This window comes from Oncorhynchus keta, chromosome 7, assembly GCF_023373465.1.
Source record: "Oncorhynchus keta strain PuntledgeMale-10-30-2019 chromosome 7, Oket_V2, whole genome shotgun sequence".
Lineage (NCBI taxonomy): Eukaryota > Metazoa > Chordata > Actinopteri > Salmoniformes > Salmonidae > Oncorhynchus > Oncorhynchus keta.
The window spans coordinates 27,558,588-27,576,358 of NC_068427.1; the positions used below are offsets into that span (position 1 = coordinate 27,558,588).

At 42.6% G+C, this 17,771-nt stretch overlaps 1 protein-coding gene across 9 annotated transcripts in view; it reads right to left on the reverse strand.

Moving 5' to 3' along the window:
- LOC118386262 (M-phase phosphoprotein 8-like) overlaps window positions 1–13,992 on the reverse strand; it is an 83,835-nt gene extending 69,843 nt beyond the window's left edge. For 2 of the 9 annotated variants that reach the window (XR_008139808.1, XR_004826174.2), the window contains exons 1-6: window positions 13,668–13,990; window positions 6,921–7,127; window positions 5,060–6,046; window positions 4,823–4,910; window positions 2,913–3,149; window positions 1,571–1,693 (exon numbers count right to left, since the gene is read on the reverse strand). Coding sequence is in view for 7 of the 9 variants with exons in the window: in XM_052522370.1 (XP_052378330.1) it covers window positions 1,571–1,693; window positions 2,913–3,149; window positions 4,823–4,910; window positions 5,060–6,046; window positions 6,921–7,127; window positions 13,668–13,757 (1,732 nt within the window). In the remaining 2 variants the exon portion in view is untranslated. Of the gene's footprint in view, window positions 1–1,570; window positions 1,694–2,912; window positions 3,150–4,822; window positions 4,911–5,059; window positions 6,047–6,920; window positions 7,128–13,667 lie in introns of all 9 variants that reach the window. The other 7 variants (XM_052522370.1, XM_052522372.1, XM_052522369.1 and 4 more) reach the window with 5 other exon arrangements.
- Window positions 13,993–17,771: the final 3,779 nt, after the last annotated feature.

A 17,771-nucleotide genomic window follows, 5' to 3' on the forward strand; every position in this document is an offset into this window, starting at 1 on the left:
ATTTATGCAGGAAAATAAAATAAAGGCATGCGATACAGTTGAAGTCAGAAGTTTACATACACTTAAGGTGGAGTCATTAAAACTAGTTTTTCAACCACTCCACAAATTTCTTGTTAACAAACTATAGTTTTTTGCAAGTCAGTTAGGACATCTACTTTGTGAATTTTCCAAACGGCTGAAGGTACCACATTCATCTGTACAAACAATAGTACGCAAGTATAAACACCATGGGACCACGCAGCCGTCATACCGCTCAGGAAGGAGACGCGTTCTGTCTCCTAGAGATTAACGTACTTTGGTGCGAAAAGTGCAAATCAATCCCAGAACGACAGCAAAGGACCTTGTGAAGATGCTGTAAAACGAGTCCCTATATCAACATAACCTGACAGGCCGCTCAGCAAGGAAGAAGCCACCGTTCCAGAATCGCCATAAAACAGCCAGACTACGGTTTGTAACTGCACATGGGGACAAAGATCATACTTTTTGGAGAAATGTCCTCTGGTCTGATGACACAAACAGATTTTTTTTGGCTATAATGACCATTGTTATGCAAGGAGGCCTACAAACCTGACTCAGTTACACCAGCTCTGTCAGGAGGAATGGGCTAAAAATTCACCCAACTTATTGTGGGAAGCTTGTGGAAGGCTACCCAAAACGTTTGACCCAAGTTAAACAATTTATAGGCAATGCTACCAAATACTAATTGAGTGTATGTAAACATCTGACCCACTGGGAATGTGATGAAAGAAATAAAAGCTGATATAAATAACTCTCTCTACTATTATTCTGACATTTCACATTCTTAAAAAAAAGTGGTGATCCTAACTGCCCTAAGACAGGGAATTTTTACTAGGATTCAATGTCAGGAATTGTGAAAAACTGAGTTTAAATGTATTTGGCTAAAGTGCATGTAAACTCCCGACTTCAACTGTATATCAGAAATTGTGTAATAGAATTAGTGTCAACCCAAAATTGTCATATAATTATAAATAGTTTATATGGGTTTTATACACATATTCTGTATAAATAGCATCCAAAATATATGTAAACAGACCATACATTTCTCAGTACTATTATATAACAGGGCTAGAGGCGTCACTAGAGACACCCTGGTTCGATTCCAGGCTGTATCACAAACAGCCATGATTGGGAGTGCCATAGGGCGGCGCACAATTGGCTCAGCGTCGTCCGGGTTTGGCTGGTGTAGGCTGTCATTGTAAATAAGAATTTGTTCTTAACTGACTTGCCTACTTAAATAAAGGTTACATTTAAAAAAATTAAATACAATAATCAGTACTTTTACAACTTGTCAAAGTCATATAATCAACTGATTTCAGTCAGTGTATGGCTGTAGATTGACTGCATTGTTTGAATAGAATGTTGGCATATTGGCAGTTAATTTGTCAAATTAATGTTATCGTTCCTCTAAAACTAGTCTGTTAGCTAGCTTTTATCACAGCACTGGCAAACCATGGTTGACCAACTCCCTGACTAAAATGCCTGACCTTTTATACCACCATTTGAATGTTTATTCCCATTCTAATGTTCTAATTTTATGGTAGACACTTACTGGGAGATAGCGGTGGAGCAGAGAGAATCTCATCCTCTCCGTTCAAATGTTTCTGAAAGTCCTCCAGTGTCATCCAGTCCAAGTTGAGGTCCATTCCAAGGTTAAGAGAGGCTTGTCCTTTGTCTGTTAGTCACAAACCACATCAGTATTATTTCACATGGCCATTTGGAGGGCCTCTGTCCAGAAACAGCCCCTACTCCTAGATCTGAAAGGATTGGATAGGTGTAGTGGTCATGATGATTGTCATGCAAACAACTGCGGGTGTCATTGACCTTTAATTATAATAAACACGTTTAGCGTCTCCTGGTTTCCACGCATAGCATACAAGCCACTAATGCAGACAGTTGGAACATCTACATTTTAAAAAGTCAAATAAATCAATTTAATATAGCCTACACCAACACAACAAATCCATTATTTATTTTAGACGGGTCTAAAGAAATATATGAAGAAAATGTAGCCTATTTCAGAAGAACAGAATAGCATATTCTGAGTTGTCCTGATGTTAGGCCCTGATCTGGCTATGCCATATGGCTGTGGGCTACACTAGCTCATTTAGCAGACAAGATTTGCTTAGAATTCCGTGGCATTATTTTATACTACAAAGAATACAATTGAACATAGTAGCCTAATTAGCCTACTCCTGTCTACACACAGAAATAACATAATTCAAAATAGGCTACTAAAGTATGATTTGGATCATTAGCCTCTTTTTTTTTAAATAAGGTGTGGATTATTTTAAATGGTATTTCCTTCAGTCGGAAGGAAAGGCAGCATGCAATTTGGTGCAGTTTTTGGGCAATTTTTCAAGCCACTCCTGTTGTAAAGCAAATGAATGTGCTTAATATTAGGAAAGTAGAAAAATAAATATAGTAGGCCTAGCTTAAAGAAAGCTGGTGGGATCTTCCTCTTTTTAATAGAGGCCGCCATCAAAATTCTGTTTTCTCACACAATTGCATAGCCTATAGAAATGTTGCCACAACATGAGTTCACGGGCACTCACGAAGAGTTTGATTAGATTTTCAATTGCATTGATGTCATAGTGATTAGAGGGACAATAGAGCGTTGAGTACCTGGCCATTAGTGACTGGCAGTGAGAAAGTTTGGTGGGCTATTAACGACCATCAGCCACATCAGAGCAGTTTTGGAGAAGCCTAGTTACTGTGACTAAACAGTTACGTGGAATTTGGCTGCAGTCAAGATTCGTGACCGCCGGTACGGTGGTAATATGTAACAGCCCTAGGATAGGTGTAAGCAATATGGTATTTTTGTAATGGATGCATGTCTACACTGAGTGTGTGTATGTGTGTTGACTTCTCCATGTGAGATGGTTGTGGCGTACCAGACTTGTCGGCGCTCTCCAAGGCGTCTTGATTGTCGTCGCAGGCGATGAAGAGGCGTGGCTCGCTGTCTTCCCTCCTCCTCCTCCTTCTGTCATCGTCTTGGGTCCTCCTCTCCAAGCGTTGAGCCTCTTCCCTCCGTTCATCTCCACCAAACTTTGACTTCTGGACGGGTTCATCCTCTGCCTCCGCCTTGTCACTAGTCTCCACAGCAGCGGGGCTGTGACTGGGCCGAAATGCTATTAATTAGAGGAGAGGAACAAATAATGTTAGTTCAGTGAAAATAAACAAAAGGTGGCATACGCAACAGGCATCATGTCAGTTAAAACGTCTTGGTTGAGTCACTATGTAGTGGCTGCATCCACTACATTTATCGGTAATTCAATGAAAGCCCTATAGCACTTGTCTAACTCATTCTACAGAGGGCAGAGTTGCTGCGGGTTTTTGCTTCTCCCTTGTACTTGATTGATTAATTAAGGTCACTAATTAGTAAGGAACTCCTTACCTGGTTGTCTAGATCTTAATTAAAAGGAAAAAACTTAAACCAGCAGACACTAGGCCCTCCATGGAATGCGTTTCACACCCCTGCCAAATAGTGTAAGCTTAACAATGGAATAGAGGTCGACCGATTATGATTTTTCAACGCTGATACCGATACCGATTATTGGAGGACCAAAATGCCAATTACAACAATACTGAATGAACACTTATTTTAACTTAATATAATACATCAATAAAATCAATTTAGCCTCATGTAAATAATGAAACATGTTCAATTTGGTTTAAATAATGCAAAAACAAAGTGTTGGAGAAGAAAGTGAAAGTGTAATATGTGCTATGTAAGAAAGCTAACGTTTCAGTTCCTTGCTCAGAACATGAGAACATATGAAAGCTGGTGGTTCCTTTTAACATGAGTCTTCAATATTCCCAGGTAAGACATTTTAGGTTGTAGTTATTATAGGAATTATAGGACTGTTTCCCTCTATACCATTTGTATTTCATTAACCTTTGACTATTGGATGTTCTTATAGTCACTTTAGTATTGCCAGTGTAACAGTATAGCTTCCGTCCCTCTCCTCGCTCCTCCCCGGGCTCGAACCAGCAACACAACGACAACATCCACCATCGAAGCAGCGTAACCCATGCAGAGCAAGGGGAACAACTACCAGAAGGCTCAGAGCGAGTGACGTTTGAAACGCTATTAGCGCACGCTATCTAGCTAGCCATTTCACTTCGGTTACACTAGCCTCATCACGGGGGTATGATAGGCTTGAAGTCATAAACAGCGCAATGCTTGAAGCACAACGAAGAGCTGATGGCAAAACGCCCGAAAGTGCTGTTTGAATGAATGTTTACGCGCCTGCTTCTGCCTACCACCGCTCAGTCAGATACTTAGATACTTGTATGCTCAGTCAGATTATATGCAACGCAGGACACGCTAGTTAATTTCTAGTAATATCATCAACCATAGTTGTAGTTAACTAGTGATTATGATTGATTGTTTTTTATAAGATAAGTTTAATGCTAGCTAGCAACTTACCTTGGCTTACTGCATTCGCGTAACAGGCAGTCTCCTTGTGCAGTGCAACAAGAGAGAGGCAGGTCGTTATTGCGTTGGACTAGTTAACTGTCAGGTTGCAAGATTGGATCCCCCGAGCTGACAAGGTGAAAATCTGTCACTCTGTCCCTGAACAAGTTAATTTAACCCACCGTTCCTAGGCAGTCATTGAAAATAAGAATGTGTTTTTAGCTCACTTGCCTAGTTAAATAAAGGGTATAAAAACATTTTAAAAATCGGCGCGCAAAAATATTGATTTCCGATTGTTATGAAAACTTGAAATCGGCCCTAATTAAATTGGCCATTCCGATTAAACGGTCGACCGCTACAATGGAACCTTGTAACTCTTCTTACCGTCTTTATGTTTGGTCTTGTCTGGTTCTGGCTTCCGAGCAGGTGACTCCTTTGTTGGCTTGGTCCTTTTCTCAACTTTCCCTATGAGCTGAAATTTTTACAGAAATATATTTAAGACTTTACTTGAGGCAGCTTAAGATGTGCTGAAAGCCTAACAGTGAGGGCCTTGCTGCTGGCTATACCACCAGCGTTGATTTACTAACCTCACTACATGTAGTGCAAAGCTGCTTGGTTTACCTTCAGTGGTTTAGTGTTCTCTGCAGGGGTGGGCTGGTGGACCATCTGTTTGCGGGGAACGCGGTCCTTGGCCTCACAGTTCAGCAGGAACTTCTCAAACAGGTTAGTGGAGGTGGCTGGTTCCTTATCCCCGCCCACTTCCTCTTTAGACTCCTCCTCTCGGGCCTTGCTGGTGCTGGCCCCTGCACCAGAGGAGGACGAGGGGATTTTTGGTGGTGCAGAAGTTGCCTCCTGGCTTTTGCCCTTGGCCTTCTTGTGGACGTGGGCTGGGGTGTCGCTGGAGTCAGAGGTTGGTGTGGGCTCATCCCGGCTCTGGCTCTTGAAGGAGGCGAGGCTCTTGAGTTTTGCAAGGCCGCTTGTGGAGAGTGTGGGCGAAGTAGTTTCCGGCTTCTTGCCTTTCCTGTCCTGAAGGAAGTCCTTGATGCCCTGCAGCCTCAGGTCTGACTTTCCCTTCTTAATCTTGGGCTTGTCATCATTGCGAGACTTTTCAGTTGGTGTGGTATCATCCGTCTGGGACTCAGATGGCCCCTCGCTAAGCTCCTCTTCCAGGGGGGCGGTGGACTCATCTTCAGTGGACTCCAGATCACCCCTTTGATCCTTCTTTGTCTTTTTCTTCTTCCCTTCCTCCATGTTATCTTTTTTCCTATGCTTTCCTCCTTCCTTGGACTTGTCCTTCCTGTGCTTCTTGGAGGGCACGGGGGCTTCTTCCTCATCAGATTCAACAAATCTCTTCTTGGAGTCTGACATCTTGGTATTGCGGCCTGGGGTCGGGGGAGGGGAAAGCTCCTCTTCATCAGACTCTGGTGCCGGACGAGGCCTGAAGTCCTCCTTGCGCTTGTCTTTCTTCTTTTTCCTCTTCTCCTTCGAGGGAAGTGCCTCTTCTTCTTGGGGCTTTTTCTTTTTCTTTTTCTTGACAGGCAGGTCTGTGGGCTTGTCTTTATCACTGTCAGAGTCGGCATCGAACACGTCACTCTTCATGGGCAGCTTCTACAGAGAAGAGGGGACATTCACATCAGCCATAGAAAGTGATATCAGTTACGCAAATGTATACTGAACAAAAATATAAACGCAACATGCAACAATTTCACTGAGTTACAGCCAATTAAAATACATTCATTAGGCCCTAATATATGGATTTCACATGACTGGGCAGGGGCGTAGCCATGGTTGGGCCTGGTAGGGCATAGGCCCACCCACTGGGGAGCCAGGCCCAGCCAATCAGAATGAGTTTTTCCCCACAAAAAGGCTTTACTAGAGACAGAAATACTCCTCAGTTTCATTAACTGTCCGGACAGCTGGTCTCAGACGATCCAACAGGTCCTGGGCTGACGTGGTTACAAGTGGTCGGTTGGCCGGTTGGACGTATTGCCAAATTCTCTAAAACGACATTAGGCGTCTTACGGTAGAGAAATGAACAGTACATTCTCTGGCAAAAGTTCTGGTGGACATTCCTACAGTCAGCATGCCAATTGAACACTCCCTCAAAACTTGAGACATCTGTGGCATTGTGTTGTGTGACAAAACTGCACATTTGAGAGTGGCCTCATTACACAAGGTGCACCTGTGTAATGAGCATGCTGTTTAATCAGCTTCTTGGTATGCCACACCTGTCAGGTGGAAGGATTATCTTGGCAAAGGAGAAATGCTCACTAACAGGGAAACAAATTGGTGCACAAAATTGGAGAGAAATAATCTTTTAATGCATCTGAAAAATGTTTGGGATCTTATTTCAGCTCAGGAAACACGGGACCAACACTTTACATTTATAAACAACACTTTGCGTTTATATTTTTGTCAGTGTAGTTAGTGTAACAGTCAGTCAGAAAAATCTAAAACATTCCATCCCAGCAATTAGACTCACCAAGCCTTTCTTATGGTGGCTATGATCCTCTTGGATAGGACTTACCATGCCCTTCTTAGCATCTTGGTCTTTCTTGACCTTAGCCTCTGCCAGAGCCCTCTTGTAGCCCAGCAGCACCTCCCTGCAATCCTCCAGGTGGGCCTCAGGCTCCCAGGTGTCATCGTCAGATGAGTAGTTCTTCCAGCGAACGCGGTACAGGACCTCCCCCTAAAGACAAGGACAAATACATGTGGGTGAGAGCAATATGAGAATGCTTGCTGGAAATGTTTTCATTGCAGAAAATGAAGACTGACTGACTGTTAGGGTTTGGCGATATAGCAAATTCATTTGGATTTATGTATTTAGGTGATATTCCAAAACGTCTGTATCGCAAAAAACACTTTGTGTGAGCATTTACAGTTGAAATCGGAAGCTTACATACACCTTAACCAAATACATGTAAACTCATTTTTCACAATTGCCGACATTTAATCCTAGTAGAAATTCCCTGTCTTAGGTCAGTTAGGATCACCACTTTATTTTAAGAATGTGAAATGTCAGAATAATAGGAGAGAATGATTTATTTCAGCTTTGATTTCTTTCATCGCATTCCCAGTGGGTCAGAAGTTTACATGCACTCAATTAGTATTTGGTAGCATTGCCTTTAAATTGTTTTTACTTGGGTCAAAGTTTCAGGTAGCCTTCCACAAGCTTCCCACAATAAGTTGGGTGAATTTTGGCCCATTCCTCCTGACAGAGCTTGGGTAACCGAGTCAGGTTTGTAGGCCTCCTTGCTCGCACACGCTTTTTCAGTTCTGCCAACACATTTTCTATTGGATTGAGGTCAGGGCATTGTGATGGTCACTCCAATGCCATTTTGCCACAACTTTGGAAGTATGCTTGGGGTCATTGTTCAGTTAGAAGACACATTTGCGACCAAGCTTTAACTTCCTGACTGATGTCTTGAGATGTTGCTTCAATATATCCACATAATTTTCGTTTCTCGTGATGCTATCTATTTTGTGCAGTAAAGCACCCCCACAACATGATGCTGCGACCCCTGTGCTTCACGGTTGGGATGGTGTTCTTCGGCTTGCAAGCCTCCCCCTTTTTCCCCCAAACATAATGATGGTCATTATGGCCAAACAGTTCTATTTTTGTTTCATCAGACCAGAGGACATTTCTCCAAAAAGTACAATCTTTGTCACATGTGCAGTTGCAAACCATAGTCTGGCTTGTTTATGGCGGTTTTGGAGCAGTGGCTTCTTCCTTGCTTCCTTTCAGGTTATGTCGATGTAGGACTCGTTTTACTGTGGATATAGATACTTTTGTACCCGTTTCCTACAGCATCTTCACAAGGTCCTTTGCTGTTGTTCCGGGATTGATTTGCACTTTTCGCACCAAAGTACGTTCATCTCTAGGAGACAGAATGAGTCTCCTTCATGAGCGGTATGACGGCTGCATGGTCCCATGGTGATTATACTCACGTACTATTGCTTGTAGAGATGAACGTGGTACCTTCAGGCATTTGGAAATTGCTCCCAAGGATGAACCAGACTTGTGGAGGTCTACAATTTTCTTCCTGAGGTCTTGGCTGATTTCTTTTGATTTTCCCATGATGTCAAGCAAAGAGGCAATGAGTTTGAAGGTTGGAGGTGTTACCCACAGGTAACACCCCCAACTGACTCACATTATGTTAATTAGCTTATCAGAAGCTTCTAACGCCATGGCATAATTTTCTGGAATTTTCCAAGCTGTTTAAAGGCACAGTCAACTCAGTGTATGTAAACTTCTGACCCACTGGAATTGGGATACAGTGAATTATAAGTGAAATAATCGGTCTGTAAACAATTGTTGGAAAAATTACTTGTGTCATGCACAAAGTATATGTCCTAACCGACTTCCCAAAACTATAATTTGTTAATTAACAAGAAATTTGTGGAGCGGTTGAAAAACGAGTTTTAAATTACTCCAACCTAAGTGTATGTAAACTTAACTGTATGTCCGCTTCTTCTCGTGTTGTATTTTTGATCTCGTCTCCTTCGCTCCTTCTGTGCTGTGTGCACCTACGATTTACACCAAAGATCTGTACATAATGACAACATGCTCATGTCTCCGCTCTAACAACGGGAGTCATTGTCCCAATGACTTGGGCTTATTTTGGACAGATTTTGGCAGGAGTGAAACAGTCATCCTCTCTGTTTGCGCACACACACACAAGAAGCCCGTCACAACAAATATGAGAGATCACTTATTCCTCTCTGACAAGCGGTTTGGTCCAACAGAAACAGTCATATGGCCACTGAAACAGAGACATTATTTTACCATAATAGAGAAGTTAACCTTTCTAATGATACCCTTTTTATGTCTCAACTCTTCAATTTGCTCGCAGAGCAGATGTTACTAAAACAGGAGTATCAATGAACATTGATTCAGTTTGTCAGCTTGCAGAATTTTGGCCAAAGACTGTTATACTGGCTGTGTAGTCTTCTTTATAAATGTGCAATAAGCATAAAACAATTATATACAGAATGTTCATTCCATAATGCAATTAGCAGGAAAACATCGTTGTCAAATAGGCACTGCACATGCAAGCAGTTTCATGTGAGAGATGAAAATATCCATTAAAAAAATGAAAGAGGAGATCTAATACGCTACTTTGAAGCAAGGTAAGACATGCCTCATATGTATTAAAATGTTCAGGTTTCAAACAATTACGTACTTTTTCAAAATGCATACCGCCTCCAGCTCATTGCAAAGTGATGTGTGAGGTGCTGATGAAGCCGGTCTTCCGTTGCCATTTGATGCACTGTTCAAAACAACTGAGAACTCAGAAATCTCTGACTTCTGACTTCAGTGCTTTCAAGACAACTAACTGGGAACTGGGGAAAAAACGAGCTCCGAAAATAATTTTAAAACGCTCATCCAACTCGGAATTCCAACTCTGGACTCGTTCTAAAGCTTCGACTTTCCGAACTGAAGATCACTGATGTCATGATTTCACCTTGTATTTTACGAGTTCCCAGTTGTCTTGAAAGCATCACAAGATGCTGCGTTAGCAGCAGATTTTTCACTCAAAGGCTCTGTATGCTGTGTACGTGTGATTAATAGGATAATTCACAAATACTGTACACAAACTGCAATTTAATTCCACTAAATTATGCAAATTAACCTAGACCGATAAGCGTTACCAGTCACAAGTTTTTACATCGACTGGTATATCCATTCATTAATAGGTTAATTAAGCAATGAGGCATGAGGGAGTGTGGTATATGACCAATATAACACAGCTAAGGGCTGTTAATATACAAGATGCAAAGCGGAGTGCCTGGCTACAGCCCTTAGCCGTGGTATATTGGCCATATACCACTAACCCCCAAAATGCCTTATTGCTATTATAAGCTGGTTACTAACGTAATTAGAGCAGTAAAAGAACATGTTTTGTCATATCTGTGGTATACGGTCTGATATACCACGACTGTCAGCCAATCAGCATTCAGGACTCAAACCAGCCGTGGTATATTGGCCACACCTTCTCAGGCTTTATAGCTTAAATTCTATCGCAATGAGATTTTTTCTTTTTCTCCTGGACAATTGGCCAGAGACAATTTTATCGGCTTTTCTATTTATTTATTTTAATCGGATAAAAGCCGCCTATTACCGGCTAATGGAAACCCTGCGCCACACACACACACTTTCACATATGCTGAGTGCAATGCAATCGGCTATAATCGGTGTCCAAAAATGCAAATTACTGACTGTTCTGAAAACTTAAAAATCGGCCCTAATTAAATCTGCCATTCCGATTAATCGGTCGACCACTACTGCCTACTCCGGCCTCCCCTAACCCGGATAACGCTGGAGCAATTGTGCTCCGCCCTATGGGACTTACGATCACGGCCGGTTGTGATACAGCCAGGGATCGAACCAGGGTCTGCAGTGACGCCTCAAGCACTGAGATGCAGTGCCTTTGACTGCTGCGCCACTCGGGAGCCAAAAATATGGGCAGTTATTCTAACATAGGCGGCATGTGGATTTCAAGCTTTGGGGAAATTTTTCACCATAAAAATGCAGACTTATGTAAGAGCCTACTATTCCTAATATGATGATTAGATAACCTAACTCAAGCACTGATGGCAAAAAGACTCTTTAATGCTGTGTGTAATGGCTTGGAGTAAGTAGGCCTAGGCTATAACAAATACAATATGACGTCCCTCTAACCTGATGGAGGATATTAATGCCCTCTTTATCATTGGGCACCGACACAATAATCCAGACAGTGAATATGCACACTCACCGGGGATATGGCCGATGTTCTCTGCTGGTGCTAATAAAATTCAATACTATTCGCTCAATTAAGTTGATTAATTTGATCATTAAAACACAGATTGGAGTCTTCAATGTCTTCTCTTTAAAGCAATAGCCATTTGTTTTCCAAAGAGTTTTTCTGTATATTTAAATATTGCAATATGCCTGGCTCTCCACTTTTCACTGACAGTCGCAACTCAACAATCATCTATACGGCATTTGCAGCACGCTCTGCCCAAACTGCGGGCCCTTCCGACTGTAGGCAATACGATTTAAAATAAAGCTAATAATCTTCTGTGACCAAATCATGATTTCTGGTGTAGCAGCTTATTTAAAAAAATATATATTTCTGTATAAACAGGAGTAAGCTAATTAGGCTATATCATTTTGGCAATTTAATTAAAAGTACATTAAGGAAAGCTTAGCTTCCCCTAGCCTTATGGACGTGCTGCCAATGTCTTCTAACATCTTCAAATTGCTCATCGAAATTCGGTAAGAATGACACGCGCCGCTGTATCCAAGTTGCATGTTCTGTTACGATGAATTACCATAAACTAAATGTGATTGTTATTCTGAGAACCGTGGGTGCATGCCCTAATCAGGTTATGTAACCAATGCATATGGGTCCAGTACATTTCTTAAATTCAAACGCTGCCAGTCAAATGTCCGGCATCACATTTTCCTGCTACGTGTACATATTACCTCACCTTGTACCCCTGCATATAGACTCTGTACAGGTACTCCTTGTGTATTAACTTTGCATTGTTGGAAACAGACCCGTATGTTAGCATTGCACTGTTCGTCTACACCTGTTGTCTACAAAGCAAGTGACAAATACATTTGATTTGACCCATGCCTACTCATAGACCTCTCCGTCTGAGAGAAACACACATTCAGTTGAAAGGCTGTGTCTAGCACTGTGGCACACAGCCAGTATTTTCAGTCCCCACCCTCCTATCTAGTGAACTGGGACAACAGAGAGCTCCAGTCAGAGGGAAGGGGCTGCAGAGTTCTCTGACAATTTGACAGACTTTGCTTGTTTGGATCATGTGAATAATGTGTTCTGGTTCAAGTGCGGTACAAGTGTGACTGTAGCACAGTGCATGGCTGGTTATGATTATAAATATATATATATTTTTTAAAGAGTCAGGTTTCTCTCTCCCCACTCCATCTTCCTCAGAGGCTTTGTTTTCCTTTCTCCCTCTCTCATGCCTCAGCTCAAAAGCAGTTACATAAGAGGAACTGGCTGTGTGAGTGACACCAGACCTCCCCTACACACACAGACCCCTCCTCCTCATCCAATATTGCCCTCCCCTCCAGAACTTTGCCTTTGCTGGGGCTGGGTATTTCACTGAATCGCTATTGAACGACAATCACAAACACAAGCCTCTCTTTCTCCCGTTCTCTCTCCATTTCACACACACGCTTGTCTGCAGAGGAGCCTTCTGGTCCATCTTGTGTGGCAACACAGCAGCTCTCTTCTGCGGTGTCGTGCAGGATTCCCCAACTGGCCTGCGGATGGTTTTATTTGGCCCCCCATGTTTTTAGAGAAAAAAAATAATGCGTGTAATTTTTTTTGTTGAACATAAGTTCAAGTATTCCCACGCATAATAAGAGAGACACGATGTGCTGGTATACAAATGTAAGAAAGGTAAGAAATTATTATGTTTTAGTCAAACATATCTGTTTGGGCTTCTTGTGGTCAATTTGCAGTCTACAAATGATTTGTAATTATGTTCCGGCCCCCTGACCAATGAAAAAAACAGCCAGCGGCTGAATCTAGTCGATGATCCCTGGTGTAGTGTATGTAGTACAGTTATCTCACCAGACTGAAATGTGGTTGCCATCATTATTGTAGAACACCATCACCTGTTCATTATTTTCATAGGCGTGAAAAGGAACGGTCTGTACCATTGTATTATGTACCGTGGGGAAAGGAGCGTCATTGCTAATGTATTTAGTTAGCTCGAAGATAGTGTCGATATATATGGCCAACATAACAAAAACAAAGATGACAGCAGAAGATAGAATTCTGCAGCTGCGTACTAGACAGAGGTAGTTACGAGTTGGTTGTACACACGTTAACACGGAGGGTTTGTTCTATTTGGCAAGTCTCTGCAAGTGGGACTGGCTGAAGTCCAGTGGATGAAAGAAATAACACCAGTCTGTCTGGCCAAGCTTTAATGTTCGTGCAAAGAGGGGGGCGTCGGATGCCTGGGCAAAGTTGTGCAGCCATTGACATTTCCTTTGCGGTTGGCTAGTTAGCTAACTGTTCATTTTATACATCAGTGAACTGTGCGTGGACATTTGAGCGTTTCTCTGCATTAGCTAGCCATATAACGTTATTTAGTTTAATACAAAACGGTTCCTAGTGTTTGTCATTGTCAAATTGTGTAGTTTGTTAGCTAGCAGCAACGTTCAGTTAGCTAAGTTAACAACAAGCTTGCTTTGTTACTGTACCTCCTCCGTTCGCATGTCAATAATCCTCTCCACTTCGTAAACATCTTCAACCTCGTCTTCGCTGTCTCCAGCCTCTGGCTTTTCCGCCATTTTATCGTAACAGGAATAAACAACAGTAATTATCTTATTATGCCTTCGCCGGTATTAAAGCCAAGCCCTGAGATAGCGAACTATCTACAGTACACGCTAGCAATTTTTATTAGCTTTGTTAGCCACAACAACTGTGGGTTAGGCTAGCTGGTTAACTAACATTAAAGAGCGGGGGGCTGATAGACTAGGCGGGCTGACTGAGTAGGCGGAGATACGTCTTCTTCGTGTAGTTGACTTCTTCGATGAGGCAGTTGGCATCCAATAAATGTTGTATTACCGCCACCTATTACACTGGAGTATACCTCCTTTTTACTACGCTTGAAAAATATAATAATAATGATTAAGAAAACAATACCCTACCATCTAACCCTACACTCACAAAAATCCCACCACCCTACTCTATTATTTATATATCTTACCTCAGGCCAACAGCCTGAAAAGACAGTACACCACCAACCAACACACCCTGTACCTCTTCTTCTGTCAAGTCTCGTACACCCAAATACCTCTCTGCAGCTACCACCACAACCTCAATGTTCTGCAACTTACATTCCATCCCTGCAGTACAGTTGATAACCATTGCTATAAACGGAACAACACATTCACCATACTGACGCCCCTCAGGGGTGCGTGCTTAGTCCCTTCCCATACTCCCTGTTTGCCCACGACTGCATGGCCGGGCACGACTAAAACACCCTAATTTAGTTCTCAGACAAAACGATGGTGGTAGGCCTGATCACCGACAACGATAAGACCTGGTACACACCTTTTCTATTTATATACTGTCGATAATATCTGTACACGCCATCATGTGTAGATGGGAGACCAGATGCTGCTGGAAGTGGTGTTGGAGGGCAAGTAGGAGGCACTCTTTCCTCTGGTCTAAAAAATATTCCAATGCCCCAGGGCAGTGATTGGGGACACTGCCCTGTCTAGGGTGCCGTCTTTCGGATTGGACGTTAAATGGGTGTCCTGACTCTCTGAGGTCATTAAAGATCCCATGGCACTTATCGTAAGAGTAGGGGTGTTAACCCCAGTGTCCTGGCTAAATTCCCAATCTGGCCCTCAAACCATCACGGTCACCTAATAATCCCCAGTTTACAATTGGCTCATTCATCCCCTTCCTCTCCCCTGTAACTATTCCCCAGGTCGTTGCTGTAAATGAGAATGTGTTCTCAGTCAACTTACCTGGTAAAATAACGGATAAATAAAATAAAAATCATATACATATACAGTATTTCTATATTTCCTAATTCCTTTCTTTACATTATTTGGATTTGTGTGTTTTGTTTTGTTAAGTATTACTGCACTGTTGGAGCTAGGAACATAAGCATTCCGCTACACCCACAATAACATCTGCAAAATATGTGTACTCGACCAATAAAATTCCATTTGATTTAGATTTTTGATAGTACACATATCTGCTGGAGCCAGACCCTATTGAACCCAACTCTCGCATGGCACTACTTAGTGGGCGCAGACAGTGTGTAGTAGAACACACATGCCTCGCCCCACATGCCGCTGCCCAGTGTGCTGTCCACAGATAGACCTACTCCAAAAATGGGAAAAGGGACATGGGCTGGCAGACGTGATGATCAGCCGGTCATATCAAAGATGTTCAAGATCCAGAATGTTTTATTCCAAAGGTACTTTTACTTTAGAATACAACATTCTCATTAAATAAATCGATCATCAATAAATATGAGCATAACCTAGACCTATAACTGCTGGCAGCTATCACAGTGTTTTAAGACCTAATGTATTCTCATGATCAGATATTATACAGTAATGCTATTCATGATTGAACCCACTAGGTGGCATAACCAATATTTTATTTCATGACATGCACCCTGCACCTGCACCTAAAAATAAGCAAGATGTGTGACACAGCCTGGAACTGGTCTTACACTCCTGTTCTTGTGTTTATGTATCCACACTGTCTTCACGGGCCACTGATAATAACACCTGCCTTTTAACTATGCTGGCCAACAGACTAGACCTATCAGACTTAGATTAGCCCGTTTCTATTCTTTATCACTCCTCAGTGTGTATGGTACCAATATTCTGTCATACTTAAAAGCCATACGCCATTTTGATGGAATATTATTTGCTAGTACCAGTGGTACCAGCATTCAGTAGCAGGTTTACACAACTTCCTCAACCTGTATAATTCATCTGACCAGTCAGGTTGGGGCTGTCACGACTTCCGCTGAAGTCGGTCCCTCTCCTCGTTCGGGCTGCGTTCGGGGGTCGACGTCTCCGGTCTTCTAGCCATCGCCGCTCTACCTTCCATTTTCTATTTGTTTTGTCTTGTTTTCCCACACACCTGGTTCACATTCCCTCATCAGACTAAATGTATATTACCCTCTGTTTCCCCTATGTCTGTGTGTGGAATTGTTCTTTGTGTAGGGTGTTATGCTACAGGCTGGCTTGCGCTAGGTTTGTTTGTTTTGTTTATCCGGTTCATGTTACCATTGTTGTGCTTTGTGCTGCCTCGCCTGTGCCTTTGGGCCAGGGTGTACATTAAAGTTCTCCCGTTATCACCCATCTCTGCTCTCCTGCGCCTGACTTCCCGGCAACCAGTCACTCACCCCGTTACAGGGGCAGGTCACCTGTAAGTCACCCATAACTGGTCTCAGCTGTACTGACATGGCAGGAGCAAAATAACAACCTGTTTTAATAAAGTGATTTAAACCGACTGTGGAAAATCACTCAGGGAATTTGATTCAACAAAACCCACAGACACTGAACCAACACACAGATCACAATCAAGTGATATTGTGATCGGATGGCCAGTGGGCTATGAGCTCGGAGTAGTGTGAAAAGCAACAGGAAATGTATCATTTGGTGGACAGAGAGTGTGCAAATGTCTTCTGTTTACACTGACCATTAGGCTCAGACACATCTGGTGACCCTATATCAGTGTGATTTCGAGCAAACACAAACTCTCAGGCTACACACCACTGGGAGGTGGAGAAGTCAAAGGCAGCCACTTCCTCATACCAGTAGTACTCTCCATATTTAGATGGATTAGAAAGATGCTCTGCTAATGATCTACATCGTACAATGGAAAATGACACAACATGGGCAGTGGGTTGGCAGTAAAAGAAAGGGATAAGTGTTTTAAGAAAAGGAGGTCCGTATGCCCATGTTTCTTCTTCTCTAAATCGAAACCAGTGAAGGATGCACTCCGGGATCCAACTCTGTAATTTATTGCACAAATTGGATTTGTAACATATCACACAAATTGCAAAATACTTCTTACTTCAAGATGAGGAGAGCCACTTCAATTAATCAATCAATCAAATGTATTTATAAAGCCCTTTTTTACATCAGCAGATGTCACAAAGTGCTATACAGAAACCCAGCCTAAAACCCCAAACAGCAAGCATTGCAGATGTAGAAGCACCGTGGCTAGGAAAAACTCCATAGAAAGGCAGGAACTGTCACCACCTGATCTGTTTCACCCATCTTGTGCTTGTCTCCACCGCCCACCAGGTGTCTCCCATTTTCTCCATTATGCCATGTGTATTTATACCTGCGTTTTCTGTTTGTCTGTTGCCAGTTCATTTTGTATGGTCAGGTCGTCACCAGAGTGATTCCTGGTTTTCCATGCTCTCTAGTTTTTTTTGTTGTTAGCTTTTCCGGTTCTAACTTTTCTGCCTGCCATTCTGTACCTGCCTGATTCTGATCTGGTTTATGAACTTCTGTCTGCCCTGAGCCTGTCTGCCGTCCAGTACCTATTGGACTCTGATCTGGTTACGAACCTCTGCCTGCCCTTTGCCTGCTCCCCGTGTTATAATAAATGATCTGAGAACTGAACCATCCACCTCCTGTGTCTGCATCTGGGTCATATCCTGCGTCATTATAGGAACCTAGGAGCAAACCTAAAGAGGAACCAGGCTCTGAAAGGTGGCCAGTCCTCTTCTGGCTGTGCCGGGTGAAGATTATAAGAGCCATTTTAAGGACAGATTGTTCTTCAAGATGTTCAAATGGGAGACGAGTGGAAGACCG